The 22,446-nt window shown below is 53.7% G+C and overlaps 1 protein-coding gene and 1 pseudogene across 1 annotated transcript in view; both read left to right on the top strand.

Moving 5' to 3' along the window:
* The first annotated feature begins 938 nt into the window (after positions 1–938).
* LOC115502158 lies at positions 939–3,770 on the top strand (annotated as a pseudogene).
* Positions 3,771–7,217: 3,447 nt separating this feature from the next.
* Positions 7,218–22,446, top strand: part of ERCC2 (ERCC excision repair 2, TFIIH core complex helicase subunit) — an 18,514-nt gene continuing 3,285 nt past the window's right edge. Inside the window, 18 exon segments of the mRNA XM_030297864.1 lie at positions 7,218–7,250; positions 7,562–7,661; positions 9,220–9,297; positions 9,379–9,441; positions 9,614–9,727; positions 13,552–13,668; positions 13,759–13,875; positions 14,098–14,221; positions 14,305–14,401; positions 14,592–14,725; positions 14,804–14,913; positions 14,915–14,973; positions 16,691–16,809; positions 18,816–18,885; positions 18,969–19,038; positions 19,132–19,233; positions 20,756–20,819; positions 21,447–21,568. Coding sequence (XP_030153724.1) covers positions 7,246–7,250; positions 7,562–7,661; positions 9,220–9,297; positions 9,379–9,441; positions 9,614–9,727; positions 13,552–13,668; positions 13,759–13,875; positions 14,098–14,221; positions 14,305–14,401; positions 14,592–14,725; positions 14,804–14,913; positions 14,915–14,973; positions 16,691–16,809; positions 18,816–18,885; positions 18,969–19,038; positions 19,132–19,233; positions 20,756–20,819; positions 21,447–21,568 — 1,665 coding nt within the window. The 5' untranslated portion in view covers positions 7,218–7,245.

The raw sequence follows: 22,446 nt of genomic DNA, 5'->3' as shown, positions 1-22,446 counted from the left end.
AAAAAAAAATAAAAAAATACATTAAAAAATAAATAGGGGCGCCTGGGTGGCGCAGTCGGTTAAGCGTCCGACTTCAGCCAGGTCACGATCTCGCGGTCTGTGAGTTCGAGCCCCGCGTCGGGCTCTGGGCTGATGGCTCAGAGCCTGGAGCCTGTTTCCGATGCTGTGTCTCCCTCTCTCTCTGCCCCTCCCCCGTTCATGCTCTGTCTCTCTCTGTCCCAAAAATAAAATAAACGTTGAAAAAAAAAATTAAAAAAAAAAATAAATAAACATTAAAAAAAAAAAGTCATACACACCATTGACTGAGCCAGGCAGGCACCCCTATAATTTTGAATTCCCAAGAACCCTTCTTGTTATTTAATTATTAATTCTTCATAGCCTCCAGCTCTTTATAAATGTGGTATTTTCCATTATCTTGCTAAGTATTTCACAAAGCGTTTAGTTATAGATGTTTTGTGTTTCTTTTGTCGCTTTCTTGTTATTGTTTTTTTTTTTTATCTGTATGATGTTTGTTTCTTCTGGGCTTCTTTATATTGTGTGGGCTTCTTTTAAAAAAATTTTTTAATGTTTATTATTTATTTTTGAGAGAGAGAGAGAGAGAGAGAGACAGCGTGCAAGCAGTGGAGAGGCAGAGAAAGAGGGAGACACAGAATCTGAAGCAGGCTCCAGGCTCTGAGCTGTCGGCACAGCCGAAGTCGGATGCTTAACCCACTGAGCCACCCAGGCGCCCCTTGTGTGGGCTTCTTTATTCAGTCCGACCTCTCTTTTTCACAATAGAGGTATGTTAGTCTCCTATGACTGCTGTAACAAATTACCACAAGCTTACATAACACACATTTATTATCTTATAATTCTGGCGGGGGGGGGGGGTCAGAAGTCTGAAATGGGGACCAGAGGGGGGGACCAAGTCGATTTAGGCTGCTCCCCTTGGGCTCGGAATGGCTGCCACCACCTCCAACCAGTCGCAGGACATCCTGCAGCTGCTACAGACCGAGAGGGGGGCCACTGAGAAGGTGTCTGGGGCCCACAGGTGAAAGAACCAGAGGCGGAAGCTGGCCAAAGAAGGGCGGCTGAAATTGAACAATACCATCTGTGCAGAGAGGAGTTCAAGGCCGAGAAAGCTGCTGCTCTGGAATCCCACCTGTGCAGGTGCAGCACTGGAGCGGAGAAGGAGATGCAGGAGAGATGACCATCCTCCAGACCTACTTCTAGCTGAACAGGGATGAAATCCTGGACAACCTCTCAGCCTTTGTCTGTGACATCTGGCCAGAAATCCATGAAGACGACTGCATAAATGGACAGGGGAGGAAGGAGCGATTCTGCCTGTGGATTGGCATTTTGTTTTGTTTTATTTTATTTATTTTATTATTTTATTTTATTTTATTATTTTATTTTATTTTATTTTATTTTATCAATTATTATTTTAGACAGAGGAAGCAAGTGAGGAAGAGGGGAAGAGAGAGGGAGAGAAAGAGAATCCCAAGCAGGCTCCATGCTCAGTGCAGGGTCCAACACGGGGCTCAATCCCACGACCCTGGGATTGTGACCTGAGCCAAAATCAGAAGTCAGACACTCATCTGAGCCACCCAGGCACCCCGATTGACGTTTTAGATGCCTTCATGGAATATGGAGCTTCAGCAAAGCTTGAGTTACATTCTTGCGGAAAGGTATTGAATGATTTCTGGGTGTAATATAGTAGGTCCCCTCACTTTTAGGAGAATAGCAAATCTAGCTTCTTTGTACAAACTTAGAGCTTATGCAAAGATTTTCTCCTTTAACCTCATATCTCTTAGAAATGTAATGTGTTTACACTGTTTTTTCTATGCTCGAACATGTATATTAATACTTTTTCTTTCTTAGATGTAGTAAAAAGCCATTTTTTTAAAGAAAGAAAGGGAAGGGCGCCTGGGTGGCTCAGTTGGTTAAGCGTCCGACTTCGGCTCAGGTCATGATCTCACAGTTCATGGATTCGAGCCCCGTGTCGGGCTCTGTGCTGACAGCTCGGAGCCTGCTTTGGATTCTGTGTCTCCGTCTCTCTGCTCCTCCCACACTCACGCTCTGTCTCTGTGTCTCTCAAAAATAAACATTAAAAATTTTTTGAAGTTGCCCATAATAAACAGTTACAAAATGACCGTGATATTAGAGCCGATATTCTAGTGGAAGAGACAGATAATAAATAGAATACTAAGCAGAAAAATATCTCAGACACTGATCACCATTATGGAAAAAAACTGAATCAGGAGAGGTGGATATATTGCACCTGTTTGGGTGATATATTCATTTCCTGTGGCTGCCTGCAACAACTCAGTGGCTTAAAACAACACACATTTATTTTCTTGCAGTTCTGAAGGTGGGAAGCCCAAACAAAAATCAGTTTCACCGACTGAAATCAACCATTGGCAGGGCTGCGTTCCCTGAGGCTCTGTGGGAGAATCAGTTTCCTTGCCTCTTTCAGCTTCTGGAGCTGTGTTCCTTGTTTTCTTTGGCTCTGCCCCTTTCCTCCTGCAGTGTAGCCTACATTCTGTGTTACGTTGTCTCTGTTTCTGTCCTGCTGTTGGATCTCCTTCTTGTAAGGACATTTGTGATTATCCTTGGGGCACACCTCGGTATCTCAAGTGCCTTAACTTCATCACACTTGCAAAGTGTGTTGAACCCAGAGATCAAGGGCTCGGAGGTCTTTGCAGACCATTTTTCAGCCTATCCAGGGAGTGTTACAATTTAAGTTTTATTTTTTAACTTATTTTTGAGAGAGAGAGAGAGAGAGACAGCATGGGAGGGGCAGAGAGAGAGGAAAAGGGAGAATACCAAGTGGACATGGGGCCCAAACCCAGGAACCATGAGATCAACCTGATGCTGATCAAGAGTGAGATGCTTGGGGCGCCTGGGTGGTTCAGTTGGTTAGGCGTCCGACTTCAGCCCAGGTCATGATCTCACGCTCCGTGAGTTTGAGCTCCGCGTTGGGCTCTGTGCTGACAGCTCGGAGCCTGGAGCCTGCTTCGGATTCTGTGTCTCACTTTCTCTCTGCCCCTCCCCTGCTCATGCTCTGTCTCTTTCTACCTCAAAAATAAAACGTTAAAAAAAAAATCTTTAAAGGGGTGCCTGGGTGGCTCAGTCGGTTAAGCGTCTGACTTTGGCTCAGGTCACGATCTCACTGTCCGTGAGTTCGAGCCCCGCGTCGGGCTCTGTGCTGACAGCTCAGAGCCTGGAGCCTGTTTCAGATTCTGTGTCTCCTTCTCTCTCTGACCCTCCCCCGTTCATGCTCTGTCTCTCCCTGTCTCGAAAATAAATAAAAAACGTTAAAAAATTAAAAAAAAAATCTTTAAAAAAAGAGTGAGATGCTTAACCAACAGAGCCACCCAGGTGCCCCGGGAGTATTGCAGTTTAAATCGATGAAAGGAGCTTTATGGAAGGTTTGAGGAAGAGGAGGGAGGAAGCCACACAGAGATCTGGGGGGAGAGCCTTCCAGACAGAGGGAGCAGTGACCAGTGACCGCAGGGGCTGAGGAGGCTGGAGGAAGTCATTCTAAGGTGGGACCTAATTATCCCTGCCTCCTGGTGTTCAGCCCCTTGAGTAACCCCCTCTCCTTGACCGTGGGCTGGATGTAGGGATGTATTTTAAGGGATGGAGTTCAGCAAAAGTGATGGACTGTCCCTTCTGACACCAGATTACAAAAAGACAGTGACTTCCATCTTTGCACCTCAATCCGGCGCCTCATGCTTCTCCCGATGAAGCCAGCTGCCTTCAGAGACGCCCGTGTGGCCGGGACCTGAAGGTGGTGGCCGGGACCTGAAGGTGGTCCCCGCCACCAGCCGCCAGAGAAGTGAATCTTGGCGACAACCACCTGGTGAGCTTAGAGGTGGATTGCTTCTGAAAGAGGAACCGGGCTATCTGCAGCTGCTTGCAATTCCTGACCACAGAACCCGTGAGACGATGCTGTTGTCGCCCGTTACATTTGGGGGTGATTTGTTGTACGCATTGGCCAACAAGTGCAGGTCCGGCACCTGCACGGAAAAGCCAGGAAGCCAAAGTGTGTCTGGGAGGGGCGCTCGGGGGAGGGGGGCGCAGGGGGAACAGTGGGAAATGACGTCAGGCAGGTTAGCAGAACACTTAGTAGGATGCCTGGCTCATGTCGGTCTGGTACTCAATTTCCTTTCATCATAATCTCAGTTTCATCATGTTCTTGGGTGGCTCGGTTGGTTAAGTGTCCCTCTCTGATTTCAGCTCAGGTCATGATCTCACGGTTCATGGGTTCAAACCTGCTTGGGATTCTCTTTCTCTCTGCCTCTCCCCCACTTGCGCTCTCTCTCTCTCTCAAAAAAAAATTAAATAAATAAATAAACATTAAAAAAAGAGGTATTTTATTAAAAAAATAAGATGTCCTTCCTCCTTTCCCCCCACTTGAATAAAGTAACCAGGGATAGCATGGGAGAGGCCAGAGATGGGGTCTGACCCAGTTGTTGGGGGGGGTGGTCAGGGAGAGCTTCCTGGAGGAGGGGATGTCTCTGAGACCTGGAGGTGAGTTGAGGAATAGGAATGAGCAAGGGTAGGGTGGGGGAGATGGCATTGTAGGCAGAGGACATCGCTGGAGACAAATAGGAAGCAGGGGAGTAAGCAGCGAGATGGGGCTAGTTGCTGCATGGAAAGGCACAAGCCTCTCGGAAATGGAAATGGAAGGTGATGAGGGAGGTGGGGCAAGCTGAGGGCAAAATACAGGCTGGCACCCCTCCCCAGGTGGAAAATATGTGATATTCCCCAGATCTCCTGGCTCCCCACGAACAAAGGAAAGGGGTTTAAGTGCTTGCCACGGTGATTGTGGGGAACTAAGGCAAATGAAAACTTAAATTCCCCTACTACCTCCAGTCCATTGGCACGTCCTTGAAACCGACAGAGTGACCTCCCTCCAGGAGCTCAGCTGCCTGGAATGATGACACTTTGCTGGGGGCAAAAGGGAATCTTGGCTTAACATTATCCTGACTCCCCAGGATCCTGTAAATGTATTTCTTTTATCTCAACTGCCCCAAAAATATGCTGGCAATCCTACTCCAAGTTTATGCCCCCCCATATACATCTGAAGGGTCTCATGACTGAGTTTTGTTGTTGTTGTTGTTGTTGTTTACAAAAAGGTAATAAATGGCGTTTCCCTAGCAACAGCTAGCCCCTCAAGGTCCCAGAAACCTTGCTTCCAGGATTCCTTTAGAGATGTACTATCCCTGACCCCCTCCCCAACCTGAGGGTAAATAATGAGTTACCCCTCACTTCACGACCCCAGTGCAGCTCTTCCTGCCCACGGGTCTTGTCCCGGTGCTTTAATAAAATCACCTTTTTGCACCAAAGACGTCTTTAAGGATTCTTTCTTGGCTGTCAGACGCTTAACCGACTGAGCCACCCAGGCACCCCGCTTCCCCAGCCTTAGCCACTGACTGGCTCTGTTTGCCAGTCTCAAGGCACCCCCACGTGACTTATGGGTTCAGAACGCAAATTTGACCATTTCCCTCCCCCCTGCTTATTTACTCTTTCCGTAAATATTTATTGATGCCCTACTTTGTGCCAGGCACAGTAGCAAGGACTGCAGTATGGGAGTGAACAAAATGGACAAAAATCCCTGTCCTTATGGATCTGACCTAAACAAAATAAATAAGTCAAATATTTAGCATGTCGGGTGGTTACATGGGCTCCGAAGAAAAATAAAGCAGGAAAGGCAGATATGGTGGGTAGTGTGTGAGTTGTGTGTGTGTGTGTGTGTGTGTGTGTGTGTGTGTAAGGGGTTAAGTTTAATTTGGTGCCACCGAGAGCAAGGACCTGAAGAATGTGAGGATGTCCAGACATATGGACATCAGGGGAAAGAACATTCCAGGCAGAGGAAAGAGCAGGTGCAAAGGCCCTAAGGTGGGATGTGCCTGGAGTGTTCTGGAAACAGCAAGGAGGATAATGTGGCTGAAATAGAATGAGCTAGGTGGGAGAGGAGGGGATTAGAGAGGGAAGGTGGGTTGGTGCGGGGGTGATCGGGGGGTACAATCGTTATAGTTCTGTAGGCTGCTATCAAGATGTTTGGCCTGGCCCTGCCCCCTCCCTCCAGCTACATTCTCTCTACTCTCTCTCTTTGCTTCTCTCCTTCCAGCACGCAAGCTTTCTGTGCTTTCTTCTGGCCACAGAGATTTTGTGTACAATATTCCCTCTGGCTGGAACACCAATACCGTTTCCACTTCTCTCATGTATCCCCTTTAGTACTTTCTCGTACTTCCTGTCTCTATTCAAACCTCATTTCCTCCACAAAGTCTTTTCTGACCACTCTACACCCCGTTGTCAACAGCCCATTTTCTGTATGTAGCCCCTATGGTTTCCAGAATTTTTCCATCACAGCACTTGTCATACTAGTAACCATATATTCCCTTGTAGGTTTAATCTTTGTTCTTTGAGGACAGGAACAGGGGCTGTCTTGGCCACCTTTGTGTTTCCAGGCCCTAGCACAGTAGAGGCCCCATTTCTATTTGTTGAATAATCACATAAAAGCTGCTAGCATTTACCGAATGCTTAGTATGAGCTAAACCCAGTTTTAACTGCCTTATGTGGGTTTATTTAAGCATCATCTACACTGTAGATAATCTAATTGTTCCTACTTTGCAGGTGAGAAGTTAATTTGACCAAGGTCACACAGCTAATAGACAGTGGAGCCAGGATTTGGACCCGGGCATTCTGATTCCAGAGTCCACACCTTAGCCGACAAGCCACAGTGCCTTTGCATTACTGCCTGATGGCAAACAGTAGGCGGTCACTAAATGGGAGGAGTTATTTCTCCCCAGAAAAATCTAGGGCACAGCAGGGATTTTATAGATGCATGTTTTGTCTCGTGCGGCGAAGACATTCCTTAATCGTGGGGTCTGTAGGGGTCCCCAATTTTCCTGTCATTTCCTTTCGACTATTTGCTAGATGAACTACGTAGATGCGGAGAGACCAAACAGTAATGAATGGGATCGATTATCTCGGTTCTCTCCCTTCATGTTTTGTTCTTGGCACTCTGCGATCCTCAGCAACGCCTCCGACACCTCCTCTCCCCGGGTCCGCCCCCCCCCCCCGCATTGCAGTGCGCACGCGCATTATCCCCCGCCCCAGTAGAGTGACGGGCGGCTTCAGCCAATGGCGTCGTGAGAAAGGTGGAGCGGCACCTCGTGGACTCCCCAAGGATCCCGGTCTCTGAATATTTATGAGGGAGGCGGGCCAACGCCGCTTTTCGCCGAGGCCGGCGCCATGAAGTGAGAGCGGGGTCGGGGTTCGCTGCTCGCCCGGGTCTAAAAGATGGGGGGGACCAGTGGGTGCGCCCGGGGCCCAGGCGGGGTGCGGGAGGAGTGGGGTGAAGTTAGTCGCGGGGCCCCACGGGGCGGTAACGAGGACGGTCAGCGAGGAGATGCCGAAGGGACCCGCGGGTCCTGGGGAAGCGGGGGATGCTCGGGGGGACCGGCTCCCGGCAGGTAACTCCTCTCGGCCGGACAACAGGGGAGTGCGGGGGCTGGAGAGGGGCCCAGGGGGCGGGGGACTGACCCTGCCCCCCACCCCCCGCCGCCAGGCTCAACGTGGACGGGCTGCTGGTCTACTTCCCCTACGACTACATCTACCCGGAGCAGTTCTCTTACATGCTGGAGCTCAAACGCACACTGGACGCCAAGGTGGGGGGGCCCGGCCCTCGGCTTCCCACCTGACAAGTGGGACGGCCACGCGTGCCTCTAAGACTGAACTTTCTGGACGTCTAGGTTTTAGGAATCTGAGGTCCTTGGGAGGCCAGCGCTCCCCAAACTCCTGGCATCTAAAATAATAGTTCATAAAAGCAGCACCTAACATTTATCAGAGGCTGCGCTGCTTTAGAGCCGGCTCTCGGGTGGGAAGCTGGACCCACAGCCGTGTGCAGTTGGGTGAATCACTTAATCTCCCTGTTGCACGCTTTTCACGTGTGTGAAACGGGCTTCGTTAACACTGCCTACCCTCAGAGGTTAGTGTGCAGGTTGTTAGGAGTTAATTCGGTAAGTAAGGCAGCAGTTCTTAACTGGGGATGATTTTGACCCCCCGAGGCAGTGTCCGGAGACATTCCTGGTTGTCCTACTAGTGGAGGGGGGCGGGTGCTACCGGCCTCTAGCAGGTAGAGGCCATGGACTCTGCTAAACGTCCTGTAGTGCGTAGGACAGGCCCCCTCACCCCACAGCCAAGTAGTATCTGACCCCCAGATGTCCAGAGAGCCTAGGTTGAGAGATTCTGATGGAAGACCCTTAGAAGCAGTGCCAAGGGCTCCTGGGTGGCTCAGTTGGTTGAACTTTCCACTTTGGCTCAGGTCGTGATCTCCGGACTCCTGATTTCTAGCCTCGCATCTGCTCGCTGCTGTCAGCGTGGAACCTGCTTTGGATCCTCTGTCCCCCTTTCTCTCTGCCCCTTTCCCCCTTTGTGCGAGCACGCGCGCGCTCGTTCTCTGTCTCTCTCTCAAAAATAAATAAACGTTAAAAAAAAAAAAGTAGTGTCAGGCACAGAGTAAGTGCTGTAAAAGGGTTTGCTAAATTAAAAGAAAAGGCAGGTCACTACCTGTTACCATGCTAAATGTATAACCCTCAGTTTCTCATTAGTCCTCACAGTAATTCTGTAAGGAAGTGCTTAGTAGGCCCATTTTATTTATTTACTTATTTAAAAAAAATTTTTTTTTAACGTTTATTTATTTTTGAGACAGAGAGAGACAGAGCGTGAACGGGGGAGGGTCAGAGAGAGGGAGACACAGAATGGGAAACAGGCTCCAGGCTCTGAGCCATCAGCACAGAGCCCGATGCGGGGCTCGAACTCACGGACCGCGAGATCGTGACCTGGCTGAAGTCGGACGCTTAACCGACTGCACCACCCAGGCGCCCCTATTTACTTATTTTTAAAAAATTTATTTGCTTTTTAAAGTAATCTCTATACCCAGTGTGGGGCTCAGACTCACAACCCCGAGATCAAGAGTCTCATGCTCTTCCGACTGAGCCAGCCAGGCGCCCCTGGCCTGTTTTAGAGATGAGAATACCAAGGTCAGATGGGTGAAGGCACTTGCTATGACCACTCAACAACAAAGAGGTGGCCAAAGTGGGGTTCAAACCCACTGTCCCTGGGGCCTAGACTTTTAACTGCTGTTGTCCCTCTTATTTCAAGATGGTGGCATTCTGGGGGCAGTCCCCAGAGTTTGTGTCCCTGAAGTTCTGTCTCCACATGCAGGGTCATGGAGTCCTGGAGATGCCCTCAGGCACTGGGAAGACCGTGTCCCTGTTGGCCCTGATCATGGCATACCAGAGGGTAAGTGACCCCTGGGCCCGTGGAGGGGGAGGCAGAGGGAAGGGATCCAGCAGGGGCTGAGCCCGTTGTCATCATCGGCAGGCATATCCACTGGAGGTGACTAAACTCATCTACTGCTCGAGGACTGTGCCTGAGATTGAGAAGGTGAGCCAGGGCCAATCCCCGGCCAAGGCCAAGTTCCGTAGGACTTGTTGGTCCCTCTGGTGGTTGCTCCTGTAGCTGGGGGGGTGTCCCGTTTGAGAAGCTGGGGGAGGGGCGGGGCCAGGCTGGGCAGGGACTTGTGCTGGAGTCCTCCCTCCCTCCTTCACGGGAACAGGTGATCGAAGAGCTTCGAAAGTTGCTCCATTTCTATGAGAAGCAGGAGGGTGAGAAGCTGCCGTTTTTGGGGCTGGCTCTGAGCTCCCGGAAGAACCTGTGCATTCATCCCGAGGTGAGTGCCCTTTTCTCCCCTTTCCCCACGCCTCAGGGTTAGACCGCCATCCAACCAGGAATCCTAGATCCCTTGACCATACCTCTCAGGGTGATAGGCAGGGACCACACGCAGAATTCCCTCCTCACTCGTCAAATTCTGAGTCCTCATTCACGGCCCAAACACACATCCTCCCTAGCCTGAGAGAGGTTAAAAAAGGCACTTCCTGGAATCCAGCAGGCCTGGTTTCCTGGCTCTGAAACTTAATAGTCCTGTATTCTCGGATAGGTGGTTTCTATAGTCAGACTTCAGTCTCCCTTTCTGTAAAATGGGGGTAATTAGTTACCTGCTTCATATAGCTGTTGATAAGATTGGGCAAGGGGGTAGGGGGGTGGGTGAAATGGGCGAAGGGGGTCAGAATGTACAAACTTCCAGTTATAAAACACATAGGTCACTGGGGCGCCTGGGTGGCGCAGTTGGTTAAGCGTCCGACTTCAGCCAGGTCACGATCTCACGGTCCGTGAATTCGAGCCCCGCGTCAGGCTCTGGGCTGATGGCTCGGAGCCTGGAGACTGTTTCCGATTCTGTGTCTCCCTCTCTCTCTGCCCCTCCCCCGTTCATGCTCTGTCTCTCTCTGTCCCAAAAATAAATAAAAAACGTTGAAAAAAAATTTAAAAAAATAAAAATAAAACACATAGGTCACGGGGTTGTAATGTATAGCACGTTGACTACAGTAAATAATACTGTATCATATATTTGAAGGTTGCCGAGAGAGTAGATCTTAAAAATTCTCATCGTAAGAAAAAATTGTGGGGTGCCTGGCTGGGTCGCTCAGCGGAGCATGCGACTCTTGATCTCCGGGGTCGTAAGTTTCAAGCCCCGCATTGGGCATAGAGCTTCCTTTAAAAAAAAAAAAAAGGAGAAGAATTGTAACTATGTGGTGACAGATATTAGCTGACTTACTGTGGTGGTCATTTTGCAGTATATACAGGCATCGAGTCCTTACATTGTACAGCCTGAAACTAACCTAGTGTTGTATGTCCATTGTATCTCAATACTTAAAAAAAAAAAGATTAAGGGGTGCCTGGGTGGTTCAGTCGGTTAAACTCAGGTTATGATCTCACAGTTCGTGGGTTTGAGCCCCGCGTCGGGCTCTGTGCTGACAGCTCAGAGCCTGGAGTCTGTGTCAGATTCTGTGTCTTCCCTCTCTGCCCCTCCCCTGCTGGCACTGTGTCTCTGAAAAATGAATAAATGTTATACATAAATAAGTAACTGACCGAGCGAGGTAATGTACGTGTAGCCCTTAGCATGTGCAAAAATCTAAAACATGACAAGTGACCGTGCTATTTATATAATAATCTGTGACACGTAGAATATTACTTATTGTTAAGTTACGTTACAAAACCATCGAGGCTCACGGCCAAGCAGTGTTCTAAGCACTTTACGTGTGGTAAACGCGTGGAATATATATCATGACACTATTATTTTTTTTTTAATTTTTTTTAATGTTTATTTATTTTTGAGACAGAGACAGAGCATGAATGGGGGAGGGTCAGAGAGAGAGGGAGACACAGAATCTGAAGCAGGCTCCAGGCTCTGAGCTGTCAGCACAGAGCCTGACACGGGGCTCGAACTCACGAACTGTGAGATCATGACCTGAGCCGAAGTCGGACGCTTAGCCGACTGAGCCACCCAGGCACCCCTCATGACATTATTTGTGAGAACACGAGACATGATAGATGAGGTGGGTGATCATTAGAAGTAGCTCCAGCCTTGGGGCGCCTGGGTGGCTCAGTCAGCTAAGCGTCTGACTTCAGCTCAGGTCATGATCTCGCAGTTCGTGGGTTCAAGCCCCGCGTCGGGGCTCTGGGCTGATGGCTCAGAGCCTGGAGCCTGCTTTGGATTCTGTGTCTCCCTCTCTCTGACCCTCCCCCATTCATGCTCTCTCTCTCTCTGTCTCAAAAATAAATAAAAACGTTAAAAAAATTTTTTTTAATAAAAAAGAAAAGTAGCTCCAGCCTTGACAACTGATGAAATGGGAAGGGTGGGGGGAGGGTCAGCAGCCTCAGACGCTTCCCTTTGGTGAAGGAACAGGTTTTGTTGTGGGAAAACACAGCCCGGGGGGCTGTGCTGGTGCCACCCACAGAGGCTCAGAGGCTAGGCAAGGCCAGTTCTCAAGGCCATCAGACCTCCTCTGATTCTTAGATTTGCCAAGGTTCTGGGTATTTTAGTATTTGTAAAGATAAAGCCGTTACCCTTAACCCACGCGCTAAAGATTCTTCAAAGCTTGATTTTTTTAAAAAATTGAGGTGTCATTGACATACAATGTTAGTTTCAGGTGAGCAGCGTAAAGATTTGGTACTTGTATAGTGTGCAAAATGATCGCCATGGTTAAGTCTAGTTATATGTATCACTTTATAGAATTCCAAAAAATTTTTTTTGTCTCGTAACGAGAACTTTTCAGATCTCCCTTAGAACTTGCAATAATGCAGTACGGTATTATGAACTATAGTCTCCGTGCTGTATGTTACATCCCTAGAACTCAATTATTTCAAAACTGGAAGTTTGCTGTTTTTCATCCCCTTCACCCGTTTCTCACTCCCCTTCCCTGGCAACCACCAATCTGTTCTTTTTTTTTTTATATATAAAGATTTTTTTTTTTTAATGTTTATTTATTTCTGAGACAGAGACAGAGCATGAACAGGGGAGGGGCAGAGAGAGAGGGAGACACAGAATCCGAAGCAGGCTCCAGGCTCTGAGCTGTCAGCACAGAGCCCTACGCAGGGCTCGAACTCACAAACTGTGAGATCATGACCCGAGCCCAAGTCGGTCGCTCAACTGACTGAGCCACCCAGGCGCCCCTAAAGATTTTTTTTTTTTTTCAACGTTTATTTATTTATTTTTTTGGGACAGAGAGAGACAGAGCATGAACGGGGAACGGGGGAGGAGCAGAGAGAGAGGGAGACACAGAATCGGAAACAGGCTCCAGGCTCTGAGCCATCAGCCCAGAGCCTGACGCGGGGCTCGAACTCCCGGACCGCGAGATCGTGACCTGGCTGAAGTCGGACGCTTAACCGACTGCGCCACCCAGGCGCCCCAAGATTTTTTTTTTTAAGTTTATTTATTTTGAGAGAGAGCGCATGCAAGTGTGTGAATGGGGGAGGGGCAGAGAGAGAGAGAGGGAGAGAGAATCCCAAGCAGGCTCTGAGGTCTGCCAGCACAGAGCCCAACGTGGGGCTCCCATCTCACGAATCGTGAGATCATGACCTGAGCCAAGATCAAGAGCCGGACGCTTGCCCAACTGAGCCATCCAGGTGCCCCTAAAGATTTTATTTTATCACTGTTACTGTTTTTAAGTTTATTGGTGAGAGAGAGAGAGAGAGTGCACACGAATGTACAAGTAGGGGAGGGGCAGAGAGAGAGGGAAAGAGAATCCCAGGCAGACTCCACACTGACAGAGCAGAGCTCAGTGTGGGGCTCGAACTCATGAACTGTGAGATCATGACCTCAGCTGAAGTCGGGATGCTTAACCGACTGAGCCACCCCGGTGCCCCAAGATTTTATGTTTTAAGTAATTTCTATACCCAGCACTGGGCTCGAACTCACAATCCCAAGATCAGTGTAGGAGTCTAGCAGTTGCTCTCCTCTGATACCTCCTCGGTTAAGTTCGCAAGCGTCTTAACTGTTTAATAACGAAACAAATTGAGGTTCAAGTTTCCCCACAATTCCCGATTCTCACCCCAGACGGCCAGGACAGCCCCCATCCCACCTAGCTGGTAGGTGTAGAGCCCCAGGGTCGAGGAATGCTTGAGCTTCTCGGTGCTAAGATGCCCCCCGGCCGCCAGGTGATGCCACTGCGCTTTGGGAAAGACGTCGACGGGAAATGCCACAGCCTCACGGCCTCCTACGTGCGCGCACAGTACCAGCAGGACCCCAGCCTGCCCCACTGCCGCTTCTACGAGGTGCCCGCCGAATGGGCTGAGGGAGGGAGGGCAGGAGGGTAAGCCGGCTGCGACAGCCGACCTCCCTGACCCCCGCTCCCCCCCCCCCAGGAGTTTGACGTCCATGGGCGCCAGGTGCCCCTCCCTGCTGGCATCTACAACCTGGATGACCTGAAGGCCCTGGGGCGGCGCCAGGGCTGGTGCCCCTACTTCCTTGCCCGCTATTCGGTGAGAAGGCTGGGGGGCTGGGCAGAGGGGCGGGGGTGTGCGTTACGGCCTGCCTGCCTGTTTGTCGGTCTGTCTATCCATCAGCTCGTGTTTGTACCTTGCCCAGGTCTGGCCTGGCAAGACCTGGCCTTGAGTCTACGAGCCCGTGAGGGAGGCGGGTGCCGGGTGGGGGAGGGGTAGGGGGGGCAGGGCCGGGGTAACCATGCCCTCCTTGGCCCCTAGATCTTGCATGCCAACGTGGTGGTTTACAGCTACCACTACCTCTTGGACCCCAAGATCGCGGAGCTGGTCTCCAAGGAGCTGGCCCGGAAAGCTGTCGTGGTCTTCGACGAGGCCCACAACATCGGTGAGGCGGGAGGCAGAGGAGAGGAGAGACTCAGCCCCTCTGGCTGCCCGCCTGAGCCCGGCTCTCCCCCGTCTCCTCTCTAGACAACGTCTGCATCGACTCCATGAGCGTCAACATCACCCGCCGGACCCTCGACCGGTGCCAGGGCAACCTGGAGACCTTGCAGAAGACGGTGCTCAGGTGGGGGCCTCGGGCGGCTGCTGGACCTGAACGCCCACCCTGCGCCCTGCCGTCTGGTTCCCAGCTTCTCCCGGGCCCCCGCTTTCTGCCCGACCTACTCCCGGGGACACCGGGCCTATCCCAGTGCCCCACCCCACCCCCCAGACGTCCCCCACTCTTCCCACACCCTATCCCCCCTCCCCCCGCCCAGGATCAAGGAGACCGATGAGCAGCGTCTGCGGGAGGAGTACCGCCGCCTGGTGGAGGGGCTGCGCGAGGCCAGTGCCGCCCGGGAGACCGACGCCCACCTGGCCAACCCCGTGCTTCCCGACGAGGTGCTCCAGGGTGAGCTGCCGCTCCCTGCTGCCACCTGCCCCCGGTCCCGCTCTCCCCGTGGTGGCGGCTGATTGCGTCTCCCCGCAGAGGCGGTTCCCGGCTCCATCCGCACGGCCGAGCACTTCCTGGGCTTCCTCCGGCGGCTGCTGGAGTACGTCAAGTGGCGGCTGCGGGTACAGCACGTGGTGCAGGAGAGCCCCCCCCGCCTTCCTGAGCGGCCTGGCCCAGCGTGTGTGCATCCAGCGCAAGCCCCTCAGGTGCGGCCCCCCACGGCTGGGGGCGACCGGTCCCCGCGGGGGTTCGGGGCCTCCCCGAGCCCCGTCCTCTGTGCCCGTCCTCTGTGCCCGGGGTCGCCGCGTGGCCGGTGTCAGGAGTGAGTGACGGGCGCAGAGCGAGCGTGTGCACTGACTCGGCAGACCGGGCAGATCCCCGGGGAGGTCGGAGCTGGCCCCGTGTCCCTGTGTGTGTCGGGCGGGAAACCGGCAGGCAACGCGTGGCTTAACCACAGAGCTTGATGGAGGCGCGACTGACAGAGGCGGGCAGGGCAGGAGGTCCGACAGGGGTCCTGGACCCTCTTCCGGCTCAGGTATTTCCGCCTGAGGCCACGGTGGCAGGGGAGGGATGGCCCCGGAGGGGGCTCCTGACAAGCTCCAGCAGGGTGGGAGCTGGGGGGAAATGCTGTAGGTCCCCTGGACCCCTGTCACCTCCTACCAGTGCTTCTCTTTGTCCCCAAGAAGCCTGACGGCAGGGACCAGGAACACCCACCCCCCCCACCCCCCCCCCAGCCAGGCAGTCTGGCGGGGATGATCCCTGGCACGGAACAAGCGGAGGATGGACCTGGGAGAGGGGTGGGGCCTCCTGTACTTTCCTTGGGCTGTTTTGCATAAGTCATTGGTCTTCTCTGAACCTCAGTTTCCTCTTTTGTTCCAATGGGTAGGAGGGCCGTCACGTTCACTCCCGGGTTTCTGTGGTGGTGAAACGAGAAAGCACTGACAGAAGTAACTTACTTGCCCTGTCTTGAGCACTGGTGATGAGCTAAGCGCTTCACGCTCTGCATCTTGTGGGAGCTCAGGAGGGCGCTCCTGTGCCGCAGAGGAGGACGGTGTGGCCTAGAGAGGGGAAGCCACTGCCCAGGGTCACCCGGCACTTTGTGGGCCAGTTGTGCGAAGCCCGGTCCTTAGGGCTCCAAAGCCACTCACTGCCCTGCCTCTAAGGGGCTGGGGCGGCCCTTGGGGTGGCTCTGTCTGTCCCCAGACCAGGATGACCAGGGTGAGCATGGCTGGGATGGGAGAGCTCAAAGGGGGCGCCTGATCCAGCCGGGGTGGGGACGTACAGATGACAGACTTGAAGCGGTGGCATTCGGAGGCAGGTTCTAAAGCTCTGAGCATCCACCGGGCTCTGAAACCAGGCGTTCCCGCTCCATGACCTGCCCTTGAGGGGCGACAGCCTCAAGCCTGACCATCGGTCAGGTGACTGGGTGGTCTTGTGTGTGAGGGCTGGCGACACGGCATATGTGAGATTGTCCTCTGAGTACGCGGGGCTCCGATGCTTGGATGTGCCACCACGGTGGCCAGGTGTGACCGACACAGTGTGACAGGTCGTGGGTGTGAGCTGCATGCAGCCGTGCGGGATTCGGGCTGTGACTGGGATTCTGGGTGTGCTCGTGGGTCTCCTCTTTTGACCAAGAGCCTGCACGGGGTGGTGTGGCCGTGTGTGACGTATGACCGCGGGACTCTGGACGTATGACGTGTGACTTCTCCGTGTGCGCTGTCCTACAGCTGTGGCTCTGCGTGATGGGCATTTGTACGGTGTGGGGACACGGGGGTGACTGAAACAGCCCCGGTCTCTGCCCTCACGGAGCACCCGCTCACCCGGGAAGACCGATGTGTGACCGAGTGCTGGCGAGGGTGGAGGAGGTCGCTGGTCCTGTTGGCTCTCTGCCGCCACCCTGACCCCGTCCGGCCTTTGCACCAGATTCTGTGCCGAACGCCTCCGCTCCCTGCTGCACACCCTGGAGATCGCCGACCTCGCCGACTTCTCTCCCCTCACCCTCCTCGCTAACTTCGCCACCCTCGTCAGCACCTACGCCAAAGGTAAGCTCGTCTTCTCCTACCTCTGCCAGGCCCGGGAAGTAGGGAGCCATGGCAGGTTCTGAGCAAGGGAGGGGTAGGGGCCTGGGGAAGGATGGGAGGACGGGAGGGGCTGGAGAGAGATGTGGGACCTGGTGTCTGGGGTTGGGGGGGGGGCAGAGAGGCGGGGGGGGTGGGGAGCAAGGAGCTGAGTGCATGGCTCAGGTTTCCAGCTTGCCAGGGAGAGGGGATGTTGTTCCCGTTCCCGAGGCTTTACTGGTCAGCACGTGTTAAGCTGGCCAAGGGCTCAGTCTGATCCCCAGGGATTACTGCTCTGTCCCGGAAACCAGGTCAGACTTCCTGACACCCTGCAGCAGGATGGAGAGTCTGTCCCCCCACCCCGGCACACATCAGTAGCAAGTCCCACTACAAGCTTCCTTCTGTATCCCTCTCTCCTGCCCCAGCCCACCTTCTTCCGGGGCTGGCTTTCTCGTCTCTTCCCATCCACTAGTGCCTCCCGTTCTTTGACCTGGAACATCTTGCCCGATACTCCTCAGCCCCCAGCTACCTCCTACTCATCCTTCAGTTTAGCTGGTTAAAGATGGCCCCTGTTCGAGGAAGCCCTTCCTGACCCCAGGCTGCGTCAGGCTCCCCTCCTCTTGGCTCCCCCGTCCCAACCCTGTCTGGTCACCTGGTCGCTCACTGGGGAGAGGACTGTGTCCCCATCATTAGGCTGCGAGCCCTGAGAGGGCAGGGCCAGAGCTGTCTTGGTTCCCACTGTGTCCCCAGTACAGAGCTGGGCGTAGAGAACTTGATTTTTTTTTTTTTTTAAATTGGGTGAAATTGAGTATGTGAGTTCATTCATTCACCTATTTTTTTTTTTTTTTTTTTTGATGCTTGTCTTAGTGTGTGTGCATGCACACACAGGAGAGAAGCAGGGAAAGAGGGAGCGAGAATCCCAAGCAGGCTCCGCACTGCTGGTGCAAAGCCCTACACGGGGCACAAACCCCCAAACTGTGAGATCATGACCTGAACCGAAACCAAGGGTCAGTGGCTCAACTAACTGAGACACCCAGACGACCCCATTCACCTGTTTTTTTTTTTTTTTCAACAAACAGGCCAGGCCCCGCACTGGGGAAGTGACAGGAATCAAGAGGGACCTCATTTCTGATCTCCTGGAACTTATATTGTAGAAAGGAAGACAGGTAGCAAAGACTCCGATAAGAAAGATAATTCTAAAAAGGGATCGTTTTCATGCGAAACAAAAACATTGCCGTGTTGGAGCATGCCTGCGGTGGCTGGGGTGGCCAGGGGAGGCCTGAGGCGTGGACATTTAAGCTGAGTCCCAAATGACCAAATGGAACCAGCTGCCTTGGGAATCTTTTCGGACTGTGGGTCCAGCAAGTGCAAAGGCCCCGGGGTGGAGTGAGCCCGGTGGTTTTTGAAAGTTAGGCAGGAGGCCTGTGAGTGAGGAAATGGAGTCAGCGTGGCAGGGTCCTAGATGATTTTGCACCTTGAGAGGGGTGTGGGGAGCTATACCGGGCTTCTGAGCAGGGCAGGGATATGACCTGACTTAGGATTTCACAGGGTCTCTCTGGCTGCTGGGAAGGGAGTGGGGGTGGGAGCTGGAAGCCCAGTGAGGTGGTGACTGCAGTGGTCCAGGCCAGAGGTGATGGTCTTGGGAAGGGGGTTGGAGGAGTGGTCAGGTTGCAGATGGGCTTTGGAGGCAGAGCTGACCAGCTTGATGGGTTGGATAGATCTAGGGGAAAGGCTCTAGGCTTTGGCTGGAGTGGCAGGGTGGGTTCTCGTGGCTCTGGGAGAGTCAGGAGTCAACCTTTGGTGCTCTCTGTTCGTGATGCTGAGTGGCTGTCGGCTCTGGGAGAAGCGGACAGGTTGGGGCGTATGTTGGACTCTGGATGCCTGGGTCTGAAGCTGGGGCAAAGGGTTGGTGGTCCAGGGCACTAATGGAGGAGGGTGTGGCCGGGTGGGCGTGGCTCCGACTGGTGACCTGGAATCTCCCTGGCTCGTAGGTTTCACCATCATCATCGAGCCCTTTGATGACAGGACCCCCACCATTGCCAACCCCATCCTGCACTTCAGGTGAGACCCCACCCCAGCGGGGGGTGTGAACGGACCACAGGGGCCCCAGCGTGGCCCTCGACACCCTCTTCTGCTCCCTGCAGCTGCATGGACGCTTCCCTGGCCATCAAACCCGTGTTCGAGCGCTTCCAGTCCGTCATCATCACATCTGGGGTGAGGACCCTTTTCTGCCCCCAGTCCCCCGCCCCCCACTGTGGGGTTCCTGGCCCAGTCCTGCTGAGGTCCCGCCTGCTGTCTCTGCTACAGACGCTGTCCCCACTGGACATCTACCCCAAGATTCTGGACTTCCATCCTGTCACCATGGCAACCTTCACCATGACGCTGGCCCGGGTGTGCCTCTGCCCGATGGTGCGTGGGAGAGGGTGGGTGCTGGGGCAGGGGAGATGGGAACGGGGGCCGCCTTTCCTCCCTCTGCGCTGTTGCTCAGGCGGGAGAGTTTTACAGCTGAGGGCACAGACTCTGCATTCAGAGACAGACCTGGGGTTGATGTCACTTCTCCCGGTAGGAAGGACTTTCCAAGCCTCAGTTTCTAATCTGTAAAATGGGAATGCATCCTCTCTGATGTCCCAGGCAGCTTGAGGGGATAGTGAGATAAGGGGCATAAAACGCTTCTGCAGCCCAGGGCCTGCCAGTAGGCACTCAGTCAACATCTCGGTTAACGTGGCTTTGCCTGGTTCGTCGTCGGGCCGTAACGTTGGCGAGTGACCTTTCTGCTTTGCCTCAGTTTCCTTTATAAACAGGTATCAAAACATGGGCCCTCCGTCCTTTATCTGAATCCCTTGGGCCAGACGTATTTTATTTTTTTAAAGCTTATTTTGTGAGAGAGAGCGCGCGAGCAGGGGGGGAGCAGAGAGGGGGAGAGAGGGAATCTCAAGCAGGCTCTACACTGCCAGCACAGAGCCCAGCGTGGGGCTTGAACTCCCGAACCGTGAGATCATGACCTGAGCTGAGATCAAGAGTCAGACGCTTAACCAACTGAGCCACCCAGGTGCCCTGGCCAGGTGTATGTTAGAATTGAGACTTTTCCTGGGGCACCTGGGTGGCTCAGTTGGTTGTCTGACTTCGGCTCAGGTCATGATCTCACTGCTTGTGAGTTCGAGCCCCGCATCGGGCTCTGTGTTGACAGCTCAGAGCCTGGAGCCTGCTTCGGATTCTGTGTCTCCGGCTTTCTACCCCTCCCCCGCTACCGCGCGCTCGCTCGCTCTCAAAAATAAACATTAAAAAAAAAATTTAGAATTGAGACTTTTCCAGACTTTAAAAACAAAGCACGTGCCGTGTGGTATGTCAACATGGCCAGCGCGGTCTGGGCAGCTCCCTCCAGTGCGAGTCGTGTTTTAGGAGGAAGAGGTTTTAAGACGTCAAAGGGAGGCAAGCCGGGACTCTGAACAGACTCCGGTCGGAGCAGATTCTGCTGTCGTATGTGTTTGTGCCAAATTCAAATAGCTGGAGTTTGTGGAGTTTTTTGGCTCTTGGAATTGCCCTTGGGGGTCGTGGACCGGTGGTGACCACGTACTGCGTTGCGGTTTTGTGGAGGTGCCCCGGGAGGGACGCGCCAGGGGCTGGTGGCTGTCGAGGTCGGGGTGACACGTTCTCCTGGAGCCGCCTGACCTCGAGGCTGGGGCCGGTAGAACATACTTGCTGGTTAGCGACATGGACAGACGTGTTCAGTCCTGCCTCTGCCGTTTATTTGCCGTGTGACCTTGGGCAGGCAACTCACCTTCTCAGAGCCTTAGGTCATTCATCTGTGTCGGGCAGATAACAGTGTAGCTGAGGGTTCGTCCAGTGACATTGTGTCTATAAAACGCTGGCAGCTAATGCATTAGAGTGGTGACTGCCGGTTGCTTACCGTGATGGCTCTCGCTCTCTCCAGATCATCGGTCGGGGCAATGACCAGGTGGCCATCAGCTCCAAATTTGAGACCCGGGAAGATATTGGTATGTTGCTCGTGGGGCTGGGTGCATGGATTGCGAGAGGGGAGGTGTATCAATGGGCTGAGTCATGCCGCAGTAACAAATAGCCCCGAATCAGAGTGGCTTAACACGGAGGGTGCTTCTTGCTTCTTGCTCGTGGTGTGTGCCATTGTGGGTTGGGCGGGGGGAGGGGGGCCTCCCCAGGTGTCCCCTCCCTCTGGGCACCTTCACTGTTGGACACATCATGGCGGTGGGGAGATGTGACGGGAGGGATCCTGGTGATCGTGCTGTGCCTCCTAAAGGCGTTCGGCCCCCAGAAGTGACTCCCGGCCACTCATTTCATTGGTCAAGACGAGTCACGTGGCCACACCTAACCTGAGGGGTCCGCCCACGGGGCTGGAAAGAGAAGTGGAGCGTGTGTGAACAGCCCTGCAGCTGGCCTCAGTGGGGTTTCTGGGGACCCCGAGTTGAAGATAGGGCATTAGAGGGGCGCCTGAGTAGCTCAGTCTCAGCTCAGGTCTTGAGCTCAGGGTCGTGAGTTCAAGTGGAGCCTACTTTAAAAAAAAAACCAAAAAGCCAAAACCAGGGCATTAGAAGCGCTCTGACAGGGAGTGGGGAGGAGGACCGAGGCCGCCCTCCGACCCCTCCCAGCGGTGATCCGGAACTACGGGAACCTCCTGCTGGAGATGTCCGCCGTGGTCCCCGACGGCATCGTGGCCTTCTTCACCAGCTACCAGTACATGGAGAGCACCGTGGCCTCCTGGTACGAGCAGGTACGCCCAGCCGCCCCTCCCCGGAAGTCCCCTCTCCCCTCAGCGTGTTGGTTTCCTTTGTCTTGCGTTCTGAGTGGCGACGGGCACCACAGGTGACGGGACAGCGTGTGGAACACAGCGAACAGTTCAAAGAATACACAGTGTGTACCCTTGCACGTGCCTCTCCCCCCCCCCCCCCAGGTTAAAAACTTGAGCCCCTGCTAGGCAGTGTGTGGGTGAGGTCATGGGCCTTCTGGAAAAGGGGCTCAGCACAGCTGGGCACTGGGTGGCTGCTGTGACCTCTCTCCTGGTGCACCGTGGCCCAGCTCTCGGGGGGGAAAGCGGGCACTTCCTGAGGGCGAGATGAGAGAACGTGGCTGATCCAAGCACCCAGGAACAGAGCGGGGGGGGGGTGGGGGGGGTGGGGGGGCCTCTTCCTCTCGGCCAAGACCTTCGTCTTGTCCTCACGTGGGCGCTTCCCACACGGTGGGGAAGGTGGCTTCCGGCCACCTGAATCCACATCCTGAGTGGTGTCCTCCTTAAGAAGACTTTGCCTGGCCCAGGGTCACGAAGGTGGTCTCGTGTGTGTGTCTTCTAGAAGCCTTGTAGTTCTGGCTTTCACATCTGGGTCTGTGAGTTACCTCAGATTCGTCCTTGTGTAGGGGGTAAGGTCAGGGCCCAGGTTCTTTTTTCTCCGTGTGGAGAACTGGAAAGCACTCTCCCCACTGGAGACGGACACAGGTACGGATGACCTGTGTGGGGTGCGTTTCTGGACCCTCTGGTCTGTCCCCGTGTCCGTCCTTGATCTCACCCAGTTAAACGCAGTGTCACAGGAAATCCCCGGGCAGCCTCTGTTTGGCTCTGCCTGACCTACATCAGCCTCTCTACTAACCACCAGC

The sequence above is a fragment of the Lynx canadensis genome, chromosome E2 (assembly GCF_007474595.2).
Source record: "Lynx canadensis isolate LIC74 chromosome E2, mLynCan4.pri.v2, whole genome shotgun sequence".
Classification (NCBI taxonomy): Eukaryota; Metazoa; Chordata; class Mammalia; order Carnivora; family Felidae; genus Lynx; species Lynx canadensis.
This window is presented reverse-complemented; position numbering and strand designations above follow the sequence as displayed.